Source organism: Osmerus mordax, chromosome 23 (assembly GCF_038355195.1).
Source record: "Osmerus mordax isolate fOsmMor3 chromosome 23, fOsmMor3.pri, whole genome shotgun sequence".
Lineage (NCBI taxonomy): Eukaryota > Metazoa > Chordata > Actinopteri > Osmeriformes > Osmeridae > Osmerus > Osmerus mordax.
This window is the reverse complement of record NC_090072.1, coordinates 1,561,765-1,586,916: the sequence shown is the minus strand read 5'-3', so window position 1 is coordinate 1,586,916 and position 25,152 is coordinate 1,561,765. Positions and strand designations below refer to the sequence as shown.

Sequence of the window (25,152 nt, the reverse complement as noted above, 5' to 3'; positions counted from 1 at the left end):
CAGACCAGCCCTGACACAGCAGCAACAGCTACTGCTGGAACCACAGCGGACACAGTAGCGACAGCTACTGCCGGAACCACAGCGGACACAGCAGCGACAGCTACTGCCGGAACCACAGTGGACACAGCAGCGACAGCTACTCCCGGAACCACAGCGGAGCAGACCATCCCTGACACAGCAGCGACAGCTACTGCCGGAACGGGAACTACGGATAAACCCACCAGTCCTGTTGTAACAACTTCTGAACCCACCAGTCCTGTTGTAACTACAGCTAAACCAACGACTCCTAATATTGTTACAACACATTCACCTACAAGCATCAGCCCCACTACAACAACAAAAGTCCCTATAAGATGTGAAAACGGTGGAACTCCAAACCCTAACGGAGAAAGTTGCATCTGCCCCGACAATTATAAAGGCAGAACATGCAAAGACATTGTTGACATCGTTTTACCAAGTACGTTGGCCATTTTGTCTGATAAACACTTATTACATAGTCAAAATGTTTGTATAATTTCATAAATTATCTCAATAAGGACAAAGTGATTCATTGAAAAATGTTTTTTCACTGTACTGTACTTTTCAACGATTTCAATAACTCTTTTGGTTTTGTTTTAAGAACAAATTGAGAGGTCAGCGTTAGTCAAAATAGAAGTAGCTGAGCCTTTCATACCAGAGTTCGAAAATAAGGAATCTACAGAATACAAGAACTTTGTTGAAGATTTCACTACAGATGTAAGTAACCACTTAAAAAGTTTACCATTAAAAGGAAATACAATTTTCAGTAGGCTATGTATTCATGAGTGTTCAACCCTCCATGTGCTGCTGTTTCAGATGCAGATATATTACATTACGAGGATTCAAAACTTCAAATCAGTGAATGTCACCAATTTAAGGTAACGTCCCCTATTCACAAGGAAACGTACTACAACATCATAAATGGTAAAAGGTAAAACCTGAAAGTATGCTTCGTCTAATTACACAAGTTTAACAATCATCAGCGGAGAGGCGGGATGTAAAGCTTGGAAACCGTCACTGCGTTGTCATATCGAATGTTGCGATAAAATGACATCACGATCAACACTTTTCAAAAAATATGTGACATGTTTTGAATTTGAAAAGGCATTGAATACTTTATATTGACATTTAAACACCAACGAATTTGCTGGTTTTGAATTCACCTCTTTAAAATTGAACTATTCATTTATTTCAATGTAATAACAAATTAAAATCTAAAAATGTAAGGTTCGGAAATTCAGGTAGCTCAAATTTGAATGGTGAAATTCAGATCCCAAAAACTCGAACCAAATAAATTTGACAAAAAAAATTCAGATTGCAACATCCGGGATACCAAGGATAGGTAAGGCAATCGAGCCTGAATGTAATCGAGCCATCTCATTTCTCCGAGAAGGGTCCAACTGCAGACCTCTCTCCTCAGACCACTTTCATTCAGGTGTGGCTGCAGGCAGTCAAACATGAACACATGCAGATCAGTCATCCAATCACAGCCTGGGGTCTGAGTCAGTCATCCAATCATAGCCTTGGGTCTGAGGAGAGAGATTAGTCATCCAATCACAGCCTGGGGTCTGAGTCAGTCATCCAATCACAGCCTGGGGTCTGAGTCAGTCATCCAATCACAGCCTTGTGTCTGAGGAGAGAGATCAGTCATCCAATCACAGCCTGGGGTCTGAGTCAGTCATCCAATCACAGCCTTGGGTTTGAGGAGAGAGCTCAGTGATCCAATCACAGCATGGGGTCAAAGGAGAGAGGTCTGGTCTCAGACAAGCAAGCCCTTCTCAGATTTCTTTTGGCTAGAATCTTTTGGATCAGAATTTCACCATTCGAATTTGAGCAGCCTGAATCTTGTTCTATTTGAATTTCTGAAGCTTGATGTTTTTTTCTGGGTGAGGGGGGGTCTTAATTTTACTATTCGAATTTGAACAAGCTGAATTTCCGAACCTGAAATTTGGGAATGTTTTTTTTTTGTTTTGTTTTTTTACATTGAAATGAATCCATATTTCAATTTTAAAGAGGTAAATTCCAAACCAACAAATTCGGTTGTGTTTAAATTTGTAATATATTTAAATATAAGTATTCAATGCCTTTTAAAATAAAAAAACATGATGTCACTGTCTTCTTCCCTGAACAAACAGCCGTCCGGCAACCAGACGCAGAAGATCTGCGACACAAGACGGCCTGTCGGATAAGGTAACCATGATAACTTTATCCGTGTCAAGCCATTCGTAAGGGTTGTGCACACATTTAAATCTTAATGCAAACAATTATATTGATGTTAAAATATTTCAATGACGTTGGCTGTTATTCCCTACCTTACCAGATTGAAGATGGGGCCTTAAACTATGTCAGAACGGAAAACAACGGGTAATGTATGAACTAAGATTATAGTGATAGAACTACCACAAACAAAATGTGCATTTCAGAATAAGGGTAATACCGTTACACTAAGACATTTTCCTTGAAACGGTATTGAAAAGGTCAATGGTTTAAACTATTACTGATAAAGATTTTACAATACTTTACATTTTCCTCACATCCAGGGTAAGAGTCGAACACAACGTTGTTTTGGAGGTTAACAATTCCGCACAGGCAGAGACTGAATTCAACACTTTATTTGAGCAAGTTCAGACTGCAGTAAAAGATGTCAAATCCTGTTCTGATGTCACGCCAGGTAAACAAATGTCTTTTTACCATGGGACTTTTTTATTTTTATGACTGGTAATTATTGGGATCACAGTCTCATATATATAAGATTTAAGGCCATTTAAAAACAGAAGTTTCACGTAGAATTTATGTGTTTTTTACCAAACTAATCTCCCACTCTTAATAGTCACTGTAGGTTGTCCTGGGTTCAACATAACCAGTACAGAGCCACCAGAAAAAGAAGATTTGGATCTAACAGGTAAGTAAGAATAACTATACGGCGACGACATGTTCAAGATTGATAGAAGAATCAGGGTGTGTGTTTGTATGTGTGTGTGAGAGAGAAACAGTCAGTGTGTTTTCATTTCATAACAGCCAGGGACAAAGGTTTCCTCACACGTTTTGAAAATGGGAAATCTGTCCCGACGTTTGATCACAAAAAAATATGTAAACGGCTGCATCCCCAGTGTTTAAACAAAGCTGTCCCAAACACATTTAAAAACCAACCTATGCCCCCGATCTCTCTCTCGTTCACTCTCTGCCCCTCTTTCTCTCTCTTGTTCACTCTCTGCCCCTCTCTCCCTCTCTCTCTTGTTCACTCTCTGCCCCTCCCTCCCTCTCTCTCTCTCTCTCTCTCTCTCTCTCTCTCTCTCTCTCTCTCTCTCTCTCTCTCTCTCTCTCTCTCTCTCTCTCTCTCTCTTGTTCACTCTCTGCCCCTCTTTCTCTCTCTTGTTCACTCTCTGCCCCTCTCTCCCTCTCTCTCTCTCTTGTTCACTCTCTGCTCCTCTTTCTCTCTCTTGTTCACTCTCTGCCCCTCTCTCTCTCTCTCTCTCTCTCTCTCTCTCTCTGACAGCTGTGTGTAAAGACTCTGTCTCGAACCCGGAGCATGCAGAACACTACCTTGCTGTCAACATGAGTGGCATACTGAAGTGTGTGAATAAGTGCGATCCTGGACACCCTGATCCCTTCACATGTGACAACGACGGCACCTGTGCTTTCTCAGCGGATGAAGGAGCCCAGTGCTAGTATGTGCTTCACTTTACAACTACACGCAGACACACACACCAACACACACACACCTTAACACCAACACACACACACAAGTATGTGCTTCACTTCACAACTACACCAAGACACACACACACCTTAACACCGACACACACACAAGTATGTGCTTCACTTCACAACTACACACAGACACACACACCAACACACACACCTTAACACCGACACACACTAACAGTGTAGCATTGGCGTTGTGTTTCAGCTGTCTCCACACAGGATCCACTTGGTACATGGGCGCCAATTGTAACCACCCCATCAACAAGATTGGCTTCTACGTGGGGATGAGTGTGACGGGCTTGGTGCTGGTGGTGCTGGTGGGGGTCCTGACTGCCTACCTGCTGCTCACCAAGCAGAGACAGAGGAGGTGAGCCAGTCGGCCTGACAGACAGCCTGCTGACTATAACATACTGTGTCACCTGGTGTGGCGGACTGCAATATAACAGTGCTTTGTCACATAATCTTTTTTCTGTTCAAACCATGAAGTAAAAGCGTTACAGTGCGAGAATACACTTTCACCCCCCCCCCCCCCTCCTTCACCTCCCCCCCCCCCCCCTCCTTCTCCTTGCCCTTTTCGACTCTTCCTCATTCCTACCCTTGGCCCCTCCAGAAACAAGGACGTCAAGGAGCAGATAGTGAATGATTGGCTTGAAGATGACTTTGAGTGGCCCCTGCCTCGACGACCAGCAGGGCCCTACGAAGGTATTAATAACTCCCACATTCCTTCAACATCGTCCCTCGGCCCGAAACTTGGCCGGTGTCTGTATATCATAAACTAGATCGGGAAATATCCAGTGTGGACTTTCGCTGTGACGGTGTATAAAATCACACCTGGAGGATCTAGTTAGATCCTGATCTTGTACCTACTGTCTCTCCTTTGACCAGGGGCTAATAACACCACGTTCGAGGAAGAGGTGAACGTGTACCAGCAGTCTGGCGGGTCCCTTACGACGGAAACCTCTCAGCAGGGTGCCCGCTACCCAGAATCCTCCAGCTCTGCTCAGCCTCCACTCAATCCCTACAACTTTAATAACCAGCCAGTAGGATGAACAGACGCACACACACACACACACAGACACGCACACACACACACACACACACACATAGACACGCACACACACAGACACGCACACACAGACACGCACACACACACATAGACACGCACACACACAGGCACGCGCACACAGACACGCACACACACAGACACGCACACACAGGCACACAGACATGCACACACACAGACACGCACACACACAGACACGCACACACAGGCACACAGACATGCACACACACAGACACGCACACACACTTTAAACAAAGACAGACACACACAGACAAAGGCTACCTGCTGACTTTCCTTCTTGTGTTCCCACAGATCAGGATTCAAAGGCCCCAGATCAAAACAACATCTGAAGTGTAACTTCAGCTGCACCCAAAGGCACCACACAGTACCTCACTTTTGTTTGCATTACAACAGTTCTGAGTTACATTCGCATTAACAATATTGATGACACCAAAGGAATATTTCTAAAAGTTCTGGACTGTATGTCTGTGGTGTCAGGGTTAAAGGTCTAAATCAACCAAATCATAAACTTATTTATCCTAAATATCCTTAATTTATTGTACACCTACAGTAACAGTATATTGCCTATGAACACATTTCTAGTTTTTATATTGGATCGAACAAAAGACATTGCTTTGGTGGAAGGCATCATGACGTTTCTTGATTTTATTACCGTATATTTCCTGTTTACGATGCTGCATGAGCTAAGGCCATTGCCCAAAGTGTAAATAATACCAAACCTATTCTGAATAAAAAGAATGTCAATTATTTCTTTGAACCATGAAATTATTATTTTAACCCTTGTGTTATCTTCGGGTCATTCTGACCCATCAGTCATTGTGACCCACCGTCGTATTGCGGCAACTTTAACGCATACAAAAACAAAGTGAAGCATTTTATTTTAACCGTTGGGCTGTCTCAGACCCCCCACATTGCGAAGGTTAAAAGAAAAATATTTTTATTTGTTTTTGTATTGGGTAAACACAACGATGGTTCGTTATGAACCTTTGGGTCATGTGACCCGAAGGCAGCACAAGGGTTAACTGTTTTATAGAACATTCTGGGTACAGATCTTATGTCTGTTAGTGAACAGCTATGGTTGTTGAGACTAGCTATTCAACAGTCAGACAAATGAGGAACAAGACACAGAAAAAACCTATTCCGTCAAACGCTCAAGGTCTGACAAAACCGTCTTTCTCCAAAACAATTGGTCATATACTTTAGGAGCTAATGATTACCCCAGGAAGGAGGAAGGGTATAACAATATCTGACCTTGGTGGATACATCACAACGATACAGCATGACAACAGCGTTCAAACAAAGAACCATAAAAACATGTCATGGCAGGCAAATCTTGATAGGCTGATCTCAACTGGTGCCAACTGTCACCTCTGCCCCGATATGCTTGGCGCTGTTGTAACTTTCTCAGAGATGCTGAATGAAGTACACTGAGGACATGGGAAAAGTACTTTTATTTGTCATGTACTATACGAGTGCTTTGTTATTTACATGGGTTATTTGGAACCAGTGAAAAGCAGCCCTGTATTAGACACAAAAGCTGCCTACCACAGATCTACGGGAATTCCTCTTTGGTCTAGCGGTTAGATTAAAGGGTTCAAATCCCACCTCAACCCAACCAGCAATGAAACTCCAAAACAAATCTCAAACCTCAAGAGGAAGAAAGAGGGCAGGGAGAGAAACAGACGACCTCTGACCCCAGATCAACCTCTAACCCTTTATAATAATTAGAGTAGAAAAGAGTGAAAATGGTTAAATCGTGGAACAAAAGAGTATTGATGCTTTACGCTTTGAGGCAACGTATTAGGACTGAGACCGGACGTTTCTGGAATGTACACTTGCCATTTTACAGACACCGAGGCTGCCCGTTTCTCAATCCACACTGATAGGAGGCCTCGATGGCTGCAGGTTATTGGCTATGAACGTCAATAAAAAATAGTTGTATACCTCCTTAGTAAACACCTCAGGGTACAGTAAAATTGTTAATGTGTGACTGGATTCTGAGGACAGAGTGAGGAACTAAAAGTTGAAATACTGGATGGGAGACGTGGGGAAATGGAAACTCAAAAGATGAATCATTTACTGATGATCACTTTTAAGTCTCAGAAGCCTATCAGTCATCAAATATCCGTATCGCAAAATGTTTCTTGTGAATCATAAAACAGACTTAGAGATTAAATATAGTACATACTCGCTGTTAAATACACTTTATTCTTATTCCAATCTAGCAGAAGAAATCTGAAACTCGAAAAGCATATTCTGACATTTACTTATTGCATATAAAATATTTTGCACTATTAACAGATTAATGGCCTCAGGAACATGGACGCATTAACGCCACCATTTTCTGCCCTCTTCAAAAGTTTGAACTTAAAACGACTCGGTTACCGTAGCAACCCCCGCCTCTCCCGGCCTACTGGGCCTGTCGTCGTGCCAACAGCTGTAAAGGCACCATGAAAGGGTTAAGAGGGCACACCGTCGCCTTCCCATTGGTCACCTTCTCCTGGCATCTGCTGCTGCTCCTCGATTGGCCGGAAGCGTTCTGAGACGAAGGCGATTGGCCGTCGGCATGTCCCTCACGGCCAGCGGTGGCCCTCTGCAATTGGGCAGCGTCCATCGCAACAGAACGCAGAGGGACCAGGATGCTGGGGGCCTCCGTTGCCACGGCAGCCTCTCCCTGATTGGTGGGCTGCAACCCGTCTCTGTCCTGGCCATCTGGAAGGGGACCAATACCTGCCTCCCTTCCCCCGCTCACCTGGGCCTGGTGAAAGCCCCCCACTGGCTCCGCCCCTCCACCATCTTGTGCCTCCTGGGCGTCCATGTTGGATCCGGCCTCGCTGCGGTCCACGGGAGACGTGAGGCTGGCGTGTGCCTGGGGTGGAAGGCACAACATCACTGTGTCAGAACTCCGGAACAGGACATGTTCTAGATCTGCACTTGAGTTCTGGAGATTCCTCCGAGCCTTCCATTGGAGGCCCCACTCAGAAGACTAGAAATAGCCACTCGTGTTTGATCAGAGATTAGCTTGACATAGAGAGAAAGAGAGAGAGAGAGAGAGAGAGAGAAAGAGAGAGAGAGTAGTACTGAACATTCCAGTATAACAAAAAGGGGCCAAAATCATGTTTGTGTTGTGTAAAAGTTGTTGAATAAAAAAATATGAATACAAATAAGGGGGCCAACATAAGCTACCTGGATCATGTGCTGCTCCAGTCTAACACAGTCCAGCAGGGGGAGCTCTTCAGGTAGAGACAGCAGGACATCGAGCACAACAGCGCTCTCTGCAGGAGGGAAGAAGAAATTCAACAACAAAAAAATACAGTCAACAGCACAGATATAAATACACCCGCCATTCATGACACCACAAAGTCGCATTAGAAATCGTGATTCAAATCCACGTTACAGGGATAAGCCGAGAACAACTAGAGAAAGACAAAACAAGGAAGACAATCAGAGAAATGTAGAATAAGATTAATAGATTTTCGTAAAAACGGAAGAGAGTGTGACGGAGTAGAAAAGAGTACAAACGGAACAGTTCAGAACATACTGCGTCAAATCGTTGCAACGGTAACCGAATCAGTTTACGTTTAAATCTAACGCTATCCGGTCATAGCATATAACTTAAAGTTTACAACTAACTAACTACCTATCCTTCCTAACAATTTTCACAACCTTCCACAAAATCTTTTGTGGAAACCTGTACAGAGAAGGGGAGATGGAGACAGAAGAATGGAGGAAAGTGTCTTTGCTCTGGACTCACCCATGGGAGTGAGGCAGTGCTCCTGGTTGACTTTGTGGACTTGGCTGAGGTACGAGTAGATCTTCTCAAAGTCCACGATGCAACGCAAACCCATGGTTCTGGGAGAGTCCTTCTGGGCGAACTTACTGGTCCGCCCAAACCTGGTGGAGGAGGATGTGGTGGTGTTGGAGGAGGAGGTAGTGGTGGAGGAGGAAGTGGTCATGGAGGAGGGGGCTGGGGTAGAGGAGGAGGTGGTGGAGGTACTGGAGGAGGAGGTAGTGGTGGTGTTGAAGGATGAAGAAGTGGAGGTAGAATTGGAGGAAGAAGCCAGCTGGGGAGATGATTGTTCAGCTGAGCCCCTGAGGGAAGCTGATGTCGTGTCGGACCCTCCAGGTTGACCGGGGGGAAGGATGGAAGCGGGAGAGTTCGACTGCAGTCTTCCACATCCCGACGCCGGGGAACCAGAGATAAGCCTTGCTGTTGTCACAGTGGTCGATGTGGCAGATGGGTCAGACTCACTGGTGCTGGCGATCCTGGAAGTGCAAACAGTCGCAGTGGCTCCCCGATTGGTCGAGCTACAGGCGGTACCGACCAACTGGGAGGCGCCCGAAAGGAGCGAGGAGGCAGGGGGGGGTTGCCCCCCCGAGGGGTTGGCGGGGAGTAGGGAGGGGGACTGAGGCTGGCCGGCCTTCCTTCTGGCTCGTGTCTTGGGTGGGTTGGGGAGGGTGACCAGGGCGGGGTTGGGGAGGGTGACCAGGGCGGGGTTGGGGAGGGTGACCAGGGCGGGGTTGAGGAGGGTGTCCAGGGCGGGCTTGGGGAGGGTGACCAGGGCGGGGTTGGGGAGGGTGACCAGGGCGGGGTTGGGGAGGGTGACCAGGGCGGGGTTGGGGAGGGTGACCAGGGCGGGGTTGAGGAGGGTGTCCAGGGCGGGCTTGGGGAGGGTGACCAGGGCGGGCTTGGGGAGGGTGACCAGGGCGGGGTTGGGGAGGGTGACCAGGGCGGGGTTGAGGAGGGTGTCCAGGGCGGGCTTGGGGAGGGTGTCCAGGGCGGGCTTGGGGAGGGTGTCCAGGGTGGGCTTGGGGAGGGTGACCAGGGTGGGCTTGGGGAGGGTGACCAGGGCGGGGTTAGGCATGGGCATGGGTCTGAAAGGGATTGTGCGCGCGTCGGAGGGGACCTGAGCATCGCAGTGGTCGCGGCGGGGAGGGTCGGAGTTTCTGAGGCTTCGGGGCTCCGTGGAGCAGAGGAACATCATCTGGACATGAAAGAAGCAACAAGGAGAGGAGGAATGGAGAGATAGAGAAGGAGGGAAAGAGACGTCACAATGGATAAAAAGCGTCTTGCAAATGGACACGGTATCCTTATATACAGGATCCGACCCATAGGCGGTCGCTTGGACGGTGGGTTTTATGACCTGGGAGAAAGCAGAGGTGACAGGGTCGACCACGGATCCAGCCGCGTCCTCGGCCAGCTGGCTCCACACCTCGATGGGCACCCTGGCTGCCAACGCTGTCCTCCGCTGGCGGCTTAGCTGCTGTACCGTCACCGTCACCGCGTGGCTCTTCAGGGTCTCCACCATGGTCTCCAGCTGGGAGGGAGGGAGAGAGAGAAGGGGAGGTGGAGAGAGGTGGAGTGAGGGAAGGAGGGGGAGGAAGAGAGGAGGAGGGAGAGAGAGAAGGGGAGGTGGAGAGAGGTGGAGTGAGGGGGCAGGAGACTAATAATTATCGTAACGTCGACAAAATGAAATACACCCACACATTCTCTATCTCTCTCTCTATACATTGTATCTATCTATGGTATGGTGTCCTCATCACCTCTTGGATAGTGCGCTGGGGAATCTTTTGATTCAGTGCTTTGAAGTTGATGTAACCGGTGCCTCCGGTGCACTTGCTCTGCTTACGAAGACCTATCAAGAGGTTACGCTGCTCCGTTCGTTTCCATGATCCACAAATCAATCTCTTCTTCCGATGTTTTTTCAGATCTATTTTTTTTCTGTGTGAATACCGATCCGGTTTAGCTCGAACGCGGGAAGGCGGCTTCATGATGCTAGGATAGAGAGATATACCATTACTTAACCGCTGCATAAAAGACAGTCAACAAATTCGTTAAATAGATAGCTACCCAGCTACTACTACTAGTATAATGACTGGCTGGCTAATAAAAGGCTAATTCACAAACTGAACACGTTAGTCTATAGTCAATCTAGCCACTATAACACAGCTTTATAACATTATAAACATAAAAACGCTGACATATAATGGTGATATTTATTAATTAGGGTGTTCAGTTGCAAGAAAATATGTTACCTGTGACTCCTCCACGAGTTATACTTGATAGCACGCTAGCTACGATTACAGCACGTTTGCCAATGTTGTCAAATATACTACGGCAAGCTGTGAGTTCCAAAAATAAAACGAACGTGAAAATATGCTGGGTACATTTAGCAAGGAAAACCATGCACATACTGCCGCACACGCGCCTACATAACACGAATATAAATGCAGCGTGAAGACGGGAATTAGACAAACGAGTTTTTCAATTATACATTTGTTAGCGTATTCCATTAGCAAATCCGTACATTTTTTCCATTATGAAAGAAAAAGTTACTGACAGCGGTGGGATTCGAACCCACGCCCCCGAAGAGACTGGAGCCTTAATCCAGCGCCTTAGACCGCTCGGCCACGCTATCCGTTGCACACTTAGCGCAAAAGTGATACTTTCTTAATAATATGTGCATTGATATGTACTGAATTGAGATTTTGTACTGAGATATCTACTGAGTGCTCAATGCTTGCTCTATCAAGATCCTTCGTCTACAAAACAGTTTCGTTTTGACTCTGACTCATGTACCAAAAGGGAGACTTTTGCAGTGGCCCTAAGTTGCTACAAAGTTAAGGCATCTATCATCTCACCTAAGAAAATATGAATTTCCGACAATTGATCACAGATTACTTGACTGATAGATTGATTGAATTGACAGATGATTCATTTGTATTTGGTGTGGCAGTTGTGTCGACCTTTGGGACTCCCTGATTCATATCTCTCCCTCTTCTATCTCTCTCTCTCTCTCTCCTGTATGCACATTTTAACAGCTTTCTTTGTCTCCATTTTCTCCTTTCTTACCGTTCTCACTCTCAAACACACACACACACACACTCTCTAACCCCCTCACCCACACACGTGGACACAACACTTTTGTCTCCAAAATTCTATGTCCCTCCCTCCCTCTCAGATAGACAGTACACATTCCCCCTCTCTACATCTGTCTATGTATATATATATATATGCCTTCAACCTCAAGCCCTTGTATCCAAAATAACTCCAGTGACATACATAGAGGCCCTAACAGGAAAGGCTCTTTGCTCCCTTGGCTTAAAAACCTCTACTGAGAGCAACTGGGTCTAAAAATGTTTGAAATTTCCTTATAAACTGAAATATATAGCCTAAAGAAAACTCATTTTATAGCTTCAAGGACATGTATCTCTCTCTCTCTCACACACACACACACTTTTGTGAGGGTTTTCATCCATCTGTCTGTCTGAGGAGAGTTGATTTGGTAGCCTACTTTGTCTGACGTGCCCTAATTAGGTTATTAGGCTACCCAGAGTTCCCCAAAATAAAGCTTGCAACGAATCCTTCCTATGAGTGTGACGGTTAGGGTTTTTTTCATTTGTATTATTTAATTTTAATTGTATTGATCCAGCACAATCTTTAATCAAGGTCAACAGTCACAAAAGCCATGCCAAAATACAGATAGTTAATACTTCATTTAAATAATAGCGCATAATGTTTGAACAGTGAATCTGAATTCGCATGCAATTGTATTCCTTCTGAGTATTTGTTTTAAGGACAGCGAAACAAGAGGAGTTATCCAAGCACGCGGCACAGCTGTTATAACCCGCAACTTCCAAAACGAGTCGCTCTTTTCCATATATATGGAAGGAAACCAACTCCGCAGTTAACCGCCGACAAACAGAACCGCATGCGCCCTAGCGGAAGTGGCCTGAGAAGCAGGTCGCGCTCGCGCAGCTCGCGGCATGAAGAGTCAGCTGCACGCTCAGTAGAGGCTCGCTCCACCTGTTCTAACAAATGGCACATTTTGTACACATTTCATAGAATTATACGTAGCCTTCAAAGAAATAGCGTCGGAGCATTAGATACAAAAAAAAACCCACGAAGGACAATAAAATGTGACGTAGCCTATGCAAAATGGATGTGATGGTGGATGTTGATACAGGCTATTTGCTCAAAAATAATTTTGTTTAAGATAATAATTCTCCAAACTGTTACAATCTAGGCTATTGCCAACGGGGTATATATGCTGCTTAAAGGATGAACAAACACAAACCGGTTGCATTTGAAGGTCATCATCCGTTAAAGATGACCCGAGGTTGAGAACTTATAAACGTGTAATTCGAAACACGTTTTATTTAAACGTTGTAGACAATCAGTGTGGTGAAAACATGTTTCGGGGCCTTTCCGTTCGGTGAAAGCATGTGGCGCTGATCATTTCAATCCCTCGTGATAACCTAAAGAAACACACGACTGACCTTCTCTGCAGGAATAACCTGATAATTAGTCTAGGAAAGAGACCATGTAGCCAATGCTCTTGTAGCCTAATTGCTACAGTTTGCATTCTATGTTCAAATACATTCAAGCATAAAATAATCTGATTTAGGCTTACGTTGTTTACGCTTCAAATTCAGTAGGCTTCGTTGACTATTTAAATTCAATTCAGGTAGCCTGATTTATACATTTAAATGTCGTTTTTCAAGTATCAGTTTGTTTTCGTTTGACAGTTGGGCTATACTGTACACATTGTAGGTTATTTAATTCAATTTGGAAAGAGAGAGAGAGACAGAGAGAGAGAGAGAGAGAGAGAGAGAGAGAGAGAGAGAGAGAGAGAGAGAGAGAGAGAGAGAGAGAGAGAGAGAGAGAGAGAGAGAGAGAGAGAGAGAGAGGGGTGGAGGGGTGGGAGGGGGTTAACAACGAGTAGTTGGGGATAGTCTAGTATGGGGTTAGGTTTTGTAGGAGGGGCTTGTGTTCGTCGTCTCATATATTGAATGCCCGAGCCGGTTGCCGGTAGAATTTGTCTTTTTATTCTGAAACTAAACAGTCACCGCCACAACCATCCTCTCAAGCACCTGGCCGTACACCTGCCGACCGTCAACGATTTAGCACGAGACCTCCGGGCATCACACACGGTAAGAGAAAGGACTCGAGGAGACGTCGGAATACATTGCACTTATCGATCATCACTTGGGAGATAACGGTAGCCAGCTCATGTGATCGATCGCTATGATTTAGATTTTTTTTTACACTATTAATTCACGAAGCTTTATTTGTCAAAATCATATATATCATAAATATCAGTATCTTATTGATAACACACCGTATCGTTGACATCTGGTGTTCCACGTTGTGTGTTTCTTGCAAACCCTTTTACGTCCTACTATCCTCGTTCTATTCTTATCGGCCATTTTGTGTGGCCCAAATTGAGGAATTTACAGTAATGTAACAAGGAGATTAAACACGATTAAAAAATTCAAGACATCGTTTATCGGCAGTATTGAATGTAAGGCTGATGCAAAGCTGTAGCGTAAATGTTTGCTGTTCTGGGCTTTTGTGGAAATGCAATTCGTAAAGTAAGTGATGCCGACTGCCTAATTGAATATGAATGTAATGGAAAATTCCTCCAATCACCAGAGAGAATGTAATAACACACTTGTCGATCAGTATCATCACTCGAGATGAATGTATTTCAATGTTGTCCGTACGATTAGTAGTCTACCAAATAATTTAATTTGACGTATTTTGAAATAGACTGCTCTAAAACAATGTGTCGGATATAGACCGTATACGATTATCTCTGGTCCAAGGACATTTTTAGTCAACCTCTGGACAATAATTTGCATTGACATGCAGAGGTCGATGTGGAAATGTTGTGTCAGATGTGATTCATGGGGTTAGGGATTCATGACCAAAAAATGAACTGTAGATTATTCATAAAACATCCGCGTGCGTTGCATAAACACCGGCTGTGAAGAGCGCGTTTCCATGTGTGCGCACATACAGCCAGGTGTAGCACGTGCTTGCTGGTCGTGACAGTCGGGTTCTATCTTACGTTCAAGAGTCAGTGTGTTGGCGCAGTCTACGTAGATACTCGTTCATTATCCCCCACAGGTCAGGGACAGACCTATATATATTTTTTTTTATTTTTTTTACTCAACGACAGAAAATATAATCCGTGGACTTTTCTGACCACTTAGCTTACTGGTTTCCTGCTCGCTTGAAAGGGTTTTTCCCTACATACATGCTTTTATTTTATTCATACGTGTTCCATTTCTTCTCGTTCCGTGGAGAGATGCGCGCACGAATAGACAGTTGGACGCTTCTGTTATCTAGCGCCAAGGTGCGTGCGTGCGTCGCAGGCGCAGCTCGCGGTATGGTGAGAGTGGAGGACAGAGAGATATAGAGAGGGAGAGAGAGAGGGACAGAGAGAGAGAGAGATAGAGAGGGATAGATTGCTAAAAAGAAAGACCAAGCGAGAGAAAAGGAGACATGCATGCATCCTATTTGGTTCTGTGATCTGATTTCTCTTGGCAGTTTGGAATTCGAATGAAAGCGGGGAGACATGAGTGTGTACTCACAATTAGTCGCATCAAGGGACAGTTACAGGGCGAGTGAACTGGGCAAGCTCAACACCCACTGACAGAACTCTGGTCTGCCAACCTTTTATAGACAGGTCTCCCCTTCATCCTCACTGACAGTATTCTGCATTCTCTCTCTCTCTCTCTCTCTCTCTCTCTCTCTCTCTCTCTCTCTCTCTCCTCTCTCTCTCTCTCGCTCTCTCTCTCTTACCCTTCCTCTCTCTCTCTCACACACACACAACCACACACACACACCTTCTCTCTGTCCCACATACACTCTTGCCTGCCATCCGTGAAGTATATCCCCCATACATGTTCCTCTTTCCCTCAAGCTGCTCAAGGGAGTCTCCACACTCACTCACTCTCTCCATCAGTCTGACTCTCCACACAGGCACTATATTCTTCCAACTCTCTCTCTCTCTCTCTCTCTCTCTCTCTCTCTCTCTCTCTCTCTCTCTGTCTGTCTGTCTGTCTGTCTCTCTCTCTGTCTCTCTGTCTCTCAGTGTACAGGCACCACAGGCTCTAACTCCCTCTATACACCTACATTCTAACTGTGAAACTCAACCCAGCACTTCAGCACTCTGCATCTGACCAGGGAGACTGAGGAGGGATATATGTGTGTGTGTGTGTGCGCGCGCACAACATCTGAGTATGCGTACCATATGACGGTTTATGCTTGCGGGTGTGACTGTGTGCACGTGTTTGTGTGTGTGTGTGTGTGTGTGTGTGTGTGTTTGTGTGTGTGTGTGTGTGTGTTAGCAGACTCAGGAGGTTGCAGAGATTAATGACTATAGGTGCTGCAGAGGGAAGGAGGGGGGAGGCAGGATGATGGGGGAGGAGGAGGGGGGAGGGAGGGAGGGAGGGAGGGGGGGGTGAGTCCTGCAGCATGGTCCTGCATGAGCGGTTTAAAGACTAATAAAGGGTCCCTGCTCCTTCACTGAAGCTGCTTCGGGGTGCAAAGTCATCTAGGGAGCAAAGCTCAGTGCATAGTTTGCATATACAGTACTCGCACACACACACATGCACAAGTACACACACACTGTCTGTTCGCTCTCCCAGTCACTCAATATTTATTTACCCTGCCTGAACTCCATCTGTACACCTCCTCCACCCTCCTCCATCTCCTCCCCCCTTTTCTCCTCCTCCTTCTCCTCTCCTCCATCTCCTCCTCCACTCCGCAGCACATTGATGATGGAGTGATGTCCTCATGCTGTTTTACGGGATATCTGTGCTGACCAACATCCGAGTGAAGTAGTGTTGGGCTGCTGACCTAAGATTTTAATTAGGTCAGGATCACACACACACATTCATATGTGCACACACACACACACATACACACACACATACATGCACTCACACACATACATGCACACACACACACACAGACTCTGTGACTGTAGAGAGAGAAGTTCTATTCAGCTTAGAACATTTACATTCACGTTTACATTTATTCATTTAGCAGACGCTTTCATCCAAAGCGACTTACAGAACAAACTCTGAAGATGATGATGACGATGATGACGAAGATCAACGTTGACTCACATCTCGCATCAGCTGATTCTGCCGCTGCGTGTTTTTCTTTTGTCCTTTCAATCGAGAGAAATTACGGACTATGTTTTTTCTATTTCCGGCCAAATAAACAGAAAAAGGAAAATGACTGTGAAGGTTTTCTTGGCAAGGTCATTTGTTCTAATCCCCTTGTATGATCTTACATAAGAGGTAGGGTATGAGAAAGAAGAGGGGGAGGAGGAAAGAGGAGAGGAGATCGGGAGCAGAGGAATTAAGGACAGATATCAGAATAGTTTTGGGATTGTGACGGAACAGGGTAACAGGATGAAGAGGGTGTCAGAGAAGGTGGGGATGGTGAAAGAGAGAGAGAGAAATGTGTGTCTGTGTGTGTGTGTGTGGTTAGCCTAATACCTGCACAGCTACTGTCCGTTGTGACGTACTTACAATACCCATCTGAGCACCACTGGGTTACCCTGCTGTAGTCACCTTGAAGTGCTGCAGCAAGCCAGTACTCACACACATACGCACACACACGCATACACACATGCACGCACAAACATACGCACACATTCACGCACACACATGCACGCACACGCACACGTACACACACACACATGCACGCACAAACACACGCACACACACACACACACACATGCACCCACAAACACACGCACACACACACACGTACACCCAAACACACACACACATGCACGCACAAACAAACACACAAGTAATTTAGTTCAGATGAAACGTCAGAGGGACCATCATGTAATCTTCTTCAAAATGAGGTTGATCCACCATCCCTCAACTGATTATTGCCATGTGTGTGTGTGTGTGTGTGTGTGTGTGTGTGTGTGTGAGTGTGTGTGAGTGTGTGTGTGTGTGTGTGTGAGTGTGTGAGTGTGTGTGTGTTTATGTGTGCAGGAGCATGTGTGTGTGAGAATATCTTTTTACTCTTTTTACTTAGATTTGCTTAAAAACATTTCCCACATCAGAAAGTGAGTCAGAGTGATATGAAGGAGCGAAAAGGAGGGAGGGAGGGAGTACAAGAGAGAGGAAGAGAAAAGGGGGAGAAAGGGGGGCAGAGGGAGAAAGAGAGAGAGAGAGGATCTCATGAATTTCAGTAATTTTTCATTCTATATAGATCTATATATCTATCTATATATCTATAATATGTTTGTGGATATGTAGGTTGCAGCAAGATGGACTGTAATGCATAATTTATATGATGATATTTACAACATTAGCATTTTAGCTGCTAATAATGGCAACATGAGTTTTCTGCTGGGAACACGGAAATATATTCAGTGTTGATTGGGTACACAGAGAAAGCTAGCGGAGAAAGAATGCATTCAATCAGTTTCCCTCAGAGATAAAAAATTACTGTCAGAAATTGAATCCTGCAGTCCCAACGTAGCTCCAATAGAACACTTGCGAGGTCATCCTTTTCTTTTCGTCTTTTTTCATTTTCTCAGCGTCCCAAACCGTCTAATTTGGCCGAGGGCCCAGAGGAATTCATAACCAGTATTGCTATTATTATTATTTTCATAAAACCGCTAAAAAGCTTCTAAATCGTCCTCAGAAAACATCAACTTCCAGCCCCCCCCCCTCCCCAACACATCTGTCTCTCCAATTACATAAAGGGATGATGGTGGCTGCATAAAGGGATAATGGTGGCTAAGCCCCTAGAAGGAGATCTGTGGCTTGCTACAGCAGGAAGCTGTGTGTATGTGTGTACCTGCAGTGTGTGTGTGTGTGTGTGCGTGTGGAGAGAGAGAGTTGGGAGAGAGAGTTGTTACCTTGAGTGCTGTTGTTGGGTAGATGTACTGTATTATTGTTGAAGAATTCTAGTCACCAGCAGGTATAATGATACCTGAGTCTGATCAGAGAAGGATTCATAAGGGGGTGACATTGTGTGCCTTTGTGTGTGTGTGTGTGTGTGTGTTTATCTGATTGCCTTTGTCTGTGTGTTGTGTGTGTGCCTGTTTATGTCTGTGTGTCTGTATGTGTATGCCTTTGTATGCTTGTGTGTGTGTGTGTTGGCGGAAGTCGATTAATAGGAAGAGAACAGCAGGAAGATGGATGGGTATTGATGAGATGTTAAAGTTCATGGGGCTGTTAGTGATGTGTGTGTGTGTGAATGACAGAGGGACAGAAAATTCTCAGAGCGAGTGAACCAGCTTAGTCTTTACATGCCCAGCCAGTCAGCCAGCCAGTCATCCAGCCATCAATCCAGCCAGCCATCCATCTATCCACCCAGTCAGTCAGTCAGCCATCCAGCCACCCATCCAGCCATCCACCCACCCAGCCATCCATCCATCCATCCATCCATCCATCTATCCAGCCAGCCATCTATCCAGCCAGCCATCCATCTATCCACCCAGTCAGCCAGCCAGCCAGCCATCCATCCATCCATCCATCCATCCATCTATCCATCCAGCCAGCCAGCCATCCAGTCAGTCAGTCAGTCAGTCAGTCAGTCAGTCAGTCCACCTAGCCACCCACCCACCTACCCACGCACCCAGCCAGCCATCCAGCAAACTAGCTGATGGAAAACTACCAGGTGTGTCCAGTGCAGTGCTGGCATTCGGAAGCCATCCAGTCAGCCATCCAGTCAGCCAGCCATCCAGTCAGCCATCCAGTCAGTCAGTCAGTCAGCCATCCAGTCAGCCATCCAGTCAGCCATCCAGTCAGCCATCCAGTCAGCCAGCCAGTCAGCCATCCAGTCAGCCATCCAGTCAGCCATCCAGTCAGCCAGCCAGTCAGCCATCCAGTCAGCCATCCAGTCAGCCATCCAGTCAGCCATCCAGTCAGCCATCCAGCCATCCATCCAGTCAGCCATCCAGTCAGCCATCCAGTCAGCCATCCAGTCAGCCATCCAGTCAGCCAGCCAGCCAGCCAGTCAGTCAGCCAGTCAGCCAGCCAGCCAGTCAGCCATCCAGTCAGCCATCCAGTCAGCCATCCAGTCAGCCATCCAGTCAGCCAGCCAGTCAGCCATCCAGTCAGCCATCCAGTCAGCCATCCAGTCAGCCAGCCAGTCAGCCATCCAGTCAGCCATCCAGTCAGCCATCCAGTCAGCCATCCAGTCAGCCAGCCAGCTAGCTGATGGAAAACTACCAGTCCACCAGTCCAGTGCTGGCACAGGGCAGCACCAGACAGTGTTTTCTCTGGACACGCCCCGGTGAGCTCAGCTCACCATCGACCCGTTATCGGAAACGTCTGAGCTCTCTGTAGTTGACCCAATACACACTCGAGCACACACACACACTCACACGCACTCACACACACATTTAGACATGCACATCGGCACGTACACACACATGCAAAAGCAAACACACGAATACTGTGTGTACATGTACTCCCACACATACTGACAGTTATGCAAAATACACACACACACACACACACACCCTGGGGTCTGGGTGTAGACTAACAGCATGGTCATGCATGCATGCACACTCTAACCCTGAATCACGACCTGACCAGCCGACTGGACTAGGATACGGCTCTGGTCTTGAAATACCTCCGCATACTTTTCCAGCTTCACAGATCTCGCCTAGAAAACACAGAGGTCTGGTGGAACTTCAAAGGGTTGTCAGAACGTGCGTAACCATGGCGGCACATGTCCCTTGTCACTCCCCCCCCCCCCTCGTTCAGTTTAGCAGTCAGGGCGGCACTCTCTCCAGAGCAGGTCTCTAATCTCCGACTCTGGGATGTGTACGGGCCCACTTTTACCCTGTTGTGATTTTCCCTCTTGTTTGAAGTCGTGGAAAAATGTGTTTGTTTTTACTGGTGAAATACCACATGTGACAGGATTTACTGTTAGGATTAGGAGGGAGGGGTGGAAAGTGGTTGTTGGTGCCAGTCTTCCCTCTCTCTCTCTCTCTCTCTCTCTCTCTCTCTCTTTCTTTCTCTTGTTCCCTCTTTCCCTCCATCTCTGAGCCCACCCTGGCACCCTGGTACCCTGGCACCCTGGTACCCTGGCACAGAGAACCCATATTAGTACCATCTGAGCTGGCCTAACTGTTGAAAACCAACCTACTGGCAAAATCTCTCTCTCTCTCTCTACTGTTTGTTCTCTCTCTCCATCTGTCAATATCTGAGCGTGTCTGTCCAGAGCCAGACACTATGGCCTCATCCACTATGGCCTCATCCACTATGGCCTCATCCACTGTGGCCTCATCCACTGTGACCTCATCCACTATGGCCTCATCCACTATGGCCTCATCCACTGTGACCTCCTCCACTGTGGCCTCATCCACTATGGCCTCATCCACTGTGGCCTCATCCACTGTGACCTCATCCACTATGGCCTCATCCACTGTGGCCTCATCCACTGTGACCTCATCCACTGTGACCTCATCCACTGTGGCCTCATCCACTGTGACATCATCCACTATGGCCTCATCCACTGTGACCTTTTTATAGTGTATTTGTACACAAAAAAGTTTTATTCCATCCTCTGGGATATGACACTGGGGCAATGAAACAAATGAAAGAGCTCAAACCTGAAGAGCAGCCAACTGAAATGACCATGCATCCGGCTTGGACATGTCACATGGTTCCTAATCAAATCTACGCTCTCCTTCTTCTCTCTCCTCTCTTTTCACCCATATCCCTCCCCCCATCTCTCTCTCTCTCCGTCTCGTGTGACTTCGTTCCACCCTGTTCTCTACTCACCCACTTAATTTAATCTCTGTCACTCTCCTCTTCGATTTCTTCCTCTCCATTCCTCTACCTCGCCCCTCTTTCTTATTTAATCTCTCACTCCTTCCTCCCTTCCTTTCTCCTTTTCTTCCTGCTCTCTCTATTTCTCCTCCATTTCCCTTTACCTCCCCTTCTTCATCCTCCCTCCTTCCTCCCCCTTTCCCCCCTCCCTCTCTTTTCTCCTCACCCTCTTCCTCCTCCCTCCCCCCTCCCCTCCTCCAGCTCTATCAGGATGAAGATCGAGAACAGCCTGCCCCGCCCTCAGCTCCCAGAGGCCCCTCCCCAAACAGGCCTCCAGTTCACCGTGGCGACGGAGGAGGACTTTGAGGAGATCATGGCGATGAGCCAGGACATCTACGGAGGCCTGGACTACCTCCCCACTCGCTACCAGGCCTGGCTACAGGAGAGCAACCGTATCGTCATCCTGGCCCGCAAGCAAGGGAAAGTGGTGAGGGGAATGAGAGGTGTCATGTCATGTAGGCCTGACTGCGGCGGCCAGGGTTCGAATCCGGCCTTGGCCCCTTTGCTTCTTGTCTTCCCCTCTCTCTTTCTCTCCCTCTCCCTGCCTGTCCTGTCACGCTTCACCCCCAAAAAACTGTCCGATAAAGCATGAAGAATAGAATAGTGTCATAAGACGTTGATAACACGTTATAAGGACGCCTTCACGGTGTGAACGGTTTAGGATGCTGTGTCGTTTTTGGCTGTGGGTTTACCCCCGGGGGGGTAAATGTCTCCCTCCATTTCAGATTGCGCTGGAGTCGGTGTGTGTGATTGACGACGGGGAGACCATGCTGGTGGAGGGGCTGCGAGTGGCACCTCAGGAGAGGGGCAAGGGCGTGGCGGGGGTGCTTCTGCGCTTCTGCTCCCAGCTCGTCAAGTCTAAGTTCCCCGAGGTCAAGGTCAGCCGTCTGACCCGCGACGACCAGCTGGGGCCCAAGGACTTCCAGAAGTACCGCCTCATCACCAAACAGGTACTGGCTGGAGTCGAGACACCGACGGGCTGGGAGATTAAACCCAGTTCTAAAATTATTAATAATAATTACTATAATCATATTATTTTTATAAAAGCGTCTGGCAACTTTATCATCATCATTAATATTATTATTATGAATGTTATTATTATTCGTGTGTAGCATTAATAATAATTCATTTGTCAGATGCTTTGATCCAAAACAAGGTGCAGAGGGGGAATTGAACCTGCAACCTCTAGATCTGCAGTTAGATGCCACTGAGCCACACCAAACCCCTCATTAAGTCGTTAAATTTAGAGTTCACGGTGGAGGTTCACCGTTGAGATTATTATTATTATTAATAATAATAATGGTTATTATTAATGAGTATTTACGGAACTGGTCTTCTTCGGCTCATGTGAGGGGTTTTATTCAACTATCTCCTAACCTCTCACCTCTCCTCCCTCCACCCCTTCCCCTAAAGGGCATCCTATTGGTCCGTTTCCGCGCAGAGGACCTCAAGCTCCGCCTCTCCGAGCTCGGCCCCGACGTGGGCCTCACCCCCTCGCCCCCCTCCTCGGCCCCCTCCTCGGCCCCCACGGCTGCCCCCGTTCTCCTGGACCCCGCGGAGGTCCTCAGCCTGTTCCTATCCTCAGGGAGCCTCCAACAAGTGCTCCCTAACTTCACCATTGTCCAGGACTGGCAGCCTTTCAAGCCTCTGCCTAGCAACATGGACATCCTGCTGAAGAAGGACATCGATTGGCTGGTGGACGACGCCTCTGCTCCTTCCGTCGCCAGCCTCTGCACCCACCCCTTCAGGGTCCCCATCGGAGAGGACTGGTTCTACCTCAACATCGACATGTTCGGGAAGGACCCCGGATTGGTTCTCCAGCAGTTCCTGACTCACCTGAGGCGACACACCTGCGCCCTGAAGGGTCACGTGATGTGTCAGATGTTCCTGGACCCGCCCCTTTGGAAGCCGATGTCAGAGTTCTGCCGCAACACCCTGGGGGTGGAGCTTGTGAAAGGCTACACGGAGCAGTGCGTGGTGGAGGCTGACGTTGTCTAGTTCTGATTGGTGGAGGAGGAGGAAGTGGAGGAGGAGGAGGAAGTGGAGGGAGCCAGAAGGGAGACAAGATGGAGGATGAAATAAAAGAAGATATTCCATGGACCCAACCGCAACACACAACACATTTACAAAGAGTTCCCCCTGAGGATCAATCGGAGGGATTCGAAAACAGTTTGAAGGCGCTACGGAAATTGATTCAGAGGCTGCTTTAGATTTGCAGTGTTTGATTTAACACAACACTAACATTTTACAAAACTATCTTAGAACAGGGCATTTAAAAAAAAAAAAACTTAGTTTATCATTCATTCAGTCGCTCACTCATTGCACAAATCTAACATGAAACATGCTTTGGGGGGGGGGGAATTGATGCAAGCAAGCTTAGGGTTTATCTCTCCTTTTATTCCTCTTCTTTTTGTAAATATAAAGTATAAATATGTACACATTTCTGAGTTGAAAATAAGTCTGCACATCTCGAGGCACTTTATGTATACCGTACGGGCTGCCACGCTGAAGTTTGAGTGACAGTAGTCTGTTACTATAGCGACAGTTAGCTACGCTGGCTAATCAGTTAGCTACTGTTACTAAGTCCGTTAGCTACTGAGTTAACTACATACGTTTGCTACATAAACTAGCAAGCTATGAAGTCAACTAGCTACATCACACTCCAACATTATAGGAAATTCTTCAGGACCGTCTGTCACCCAATCCCTGAAAACAACGAACAAATAAAGTAGCCCGCTAGTCAAACTAAGAGAGCATTTGCACGCTTTTTCCCACAAAATGGAACATCTTTTACTTAGAGCTAACAGACTAGCTCACATGCTAAACCTGGCCAGTTTTGCTTTTTAAATACAACTGTAATTAGTTTATTTTATGTTGATGCACTCGACCATTTTGCTAATTTATGACTTTCACTTGTACTTGAATGCTTGAGTTATTTCTAAAAATTTAAATTAATATATTAACAACTAAAGCTTTATGGAAGCTTTTTAAATGTGCAATCTAAGCTTTCCTCTTGTAGATTGCTAACTTCAGCGTTAAAATGTTAGATGAACTAATGTGCAAAGACTACTAAACAACTGAACTAATAGAGTGAGAATAACTTTGACAATAACGAAAATGTTAAGTGTTGCTGTAATATTTATCTTGAGCGTCACCGCAGGACAGGTTAGGTCCTCCTACTAAACGTTACCTCCTCATGATTGTCAGTTGACATATTCAAGCTCAGGCTAAAGTCAATCTTACATGCTGTCAAATCCAGCCTCCTCTCCCGTCGAATCCATTCAGGAATACCACTAGGATGCTGTGAGACCCCTCTTTGAATCCTCCATTAGGAGCATCATAACACCGCAAGACGCTTCATAAGTTTCAGCCAAGGTATTTTTTTTGGGGGGGAGGGGGGGGATCTGCTTACTCTCAAACGTTCCCTTTAAAAACCAGAGACCAACAACAGGACATGACACAGCGCATTTAACCCAGACATCGAGACGGGGACAATTCGGTCTCCGCACAGGACTCTCGTACTAACAAGGCCGCTCTCAATCGCCTTCCCTTTTTTTTTGGGTGACCCAGTTGATAAGGATGGAAAGTAAAGAACAGAAGCTTTGTGTAAAACGGCCCACTTTCCGACAGCCCATCGCTCCCTCACTCGCTGTCTCTCACGACGACCTCAATAGAGGAAGATGAACGACATGCCTAAAGAGGTGAATCGATACTGAACAACATCAGTT

General features: G+C 46.5%; 3 protein-coding genes and 1 non-coding gene across 4 annotated transcripts; 2 read left to right on the top strand and 2 right to left on the bottom strand.

Annotated features, from left to right (window-relative positions):
- The first annotated feature begins 390 nt into the window (after positions 1-390).
- LOC136967833 (mucin-17-like) lies at positions 391-5,536 on the top strand. Its single transcript, XM_067261794.1, has 12 exons — positions 391-457; positions 620-735; positions 835-896; positions 2,154-2,208; positions 2,339-2,382; positions 2,559-2,689; positions 2,849-2,920; positions 3,515-3,686; positions 3,929-4,090; positions 4,334-4,425; positions 4,609-4,763; positions 5,099-5,536. The coding sequence occupies exons 3-12, from the start codon at positions 835-837 to the stop codon at positions 5,141-5,143; spliced, it is 990 nt and encodes a 329-aa protein (XP_067117895.1). The 5' UTR covers positions 391-457; positions 620-735; the 3' UTR covers positions 5,144-5,536.
- A 665-nt stretch (positions 5,537-6,201) lies between these two features.
- On the bottom strand, positions 6,202-10,889 carry snapc2 (small nuclear RNA activating complex, polypeptide 2). Its single transcript, XM_067261999.1, has 6 exons — positions 10,844-10,889; positions 10,352-10,583; positions 9,952-10,125; positions 8,562-9,792; positions 7,994-8,082; positions 6,202-7,676 (listed from the first exon to the last, which is right to left on the bottom strand). The coding sequence occupies exons 2-6, from the start codon at positions 10,577-10,579 to the stop codon at positions 7,218-7,220; spliced, it is 2,181 nt and encodes a 726-aa protein (XP_067118100.1). The 5' UTR covers positions 10,580-10,583; positions 10,844-10,889; the 3' UTR covers positions 6,202-7,217.
- A 255-nt stretch (positions 10,890-11,144) lies between these two features.
- Positions 11,145-11,226, bottom strand: trnal-aag (transfer RNA leucine (anticodon AAG)). The gene has a single exon. It is a non-coding gene; the product is annotated as a tRNA-Leu (tRNA).
- A 2,415-nt stretch (positions 11,227-13,641) lies between these two features.
- On the top strand, positions 13,642-23,422 carry nat16 (N-acetyltransferase 16). Its single transcript, XM_067261825.1, has 4 exons — positions 13,642-13,741; positions 21,626-21,851; positions 22,150-22,374; positions 22,838-23,422. The coding sequence occupies exons 2-4, from the start codon at positions 21,636-21,638 to the stop codon at positions 23,420-23,422; spliced, it is 1,026 nt and encodes a 341-aa protein (XP_067117926.1). The 5' UTR covers positions 13,642-13,741; positions 21,626-21,635.
- The last annotated feature ends 1,730 nt before the right edge of the window (positions 23,423-25,152 follow it).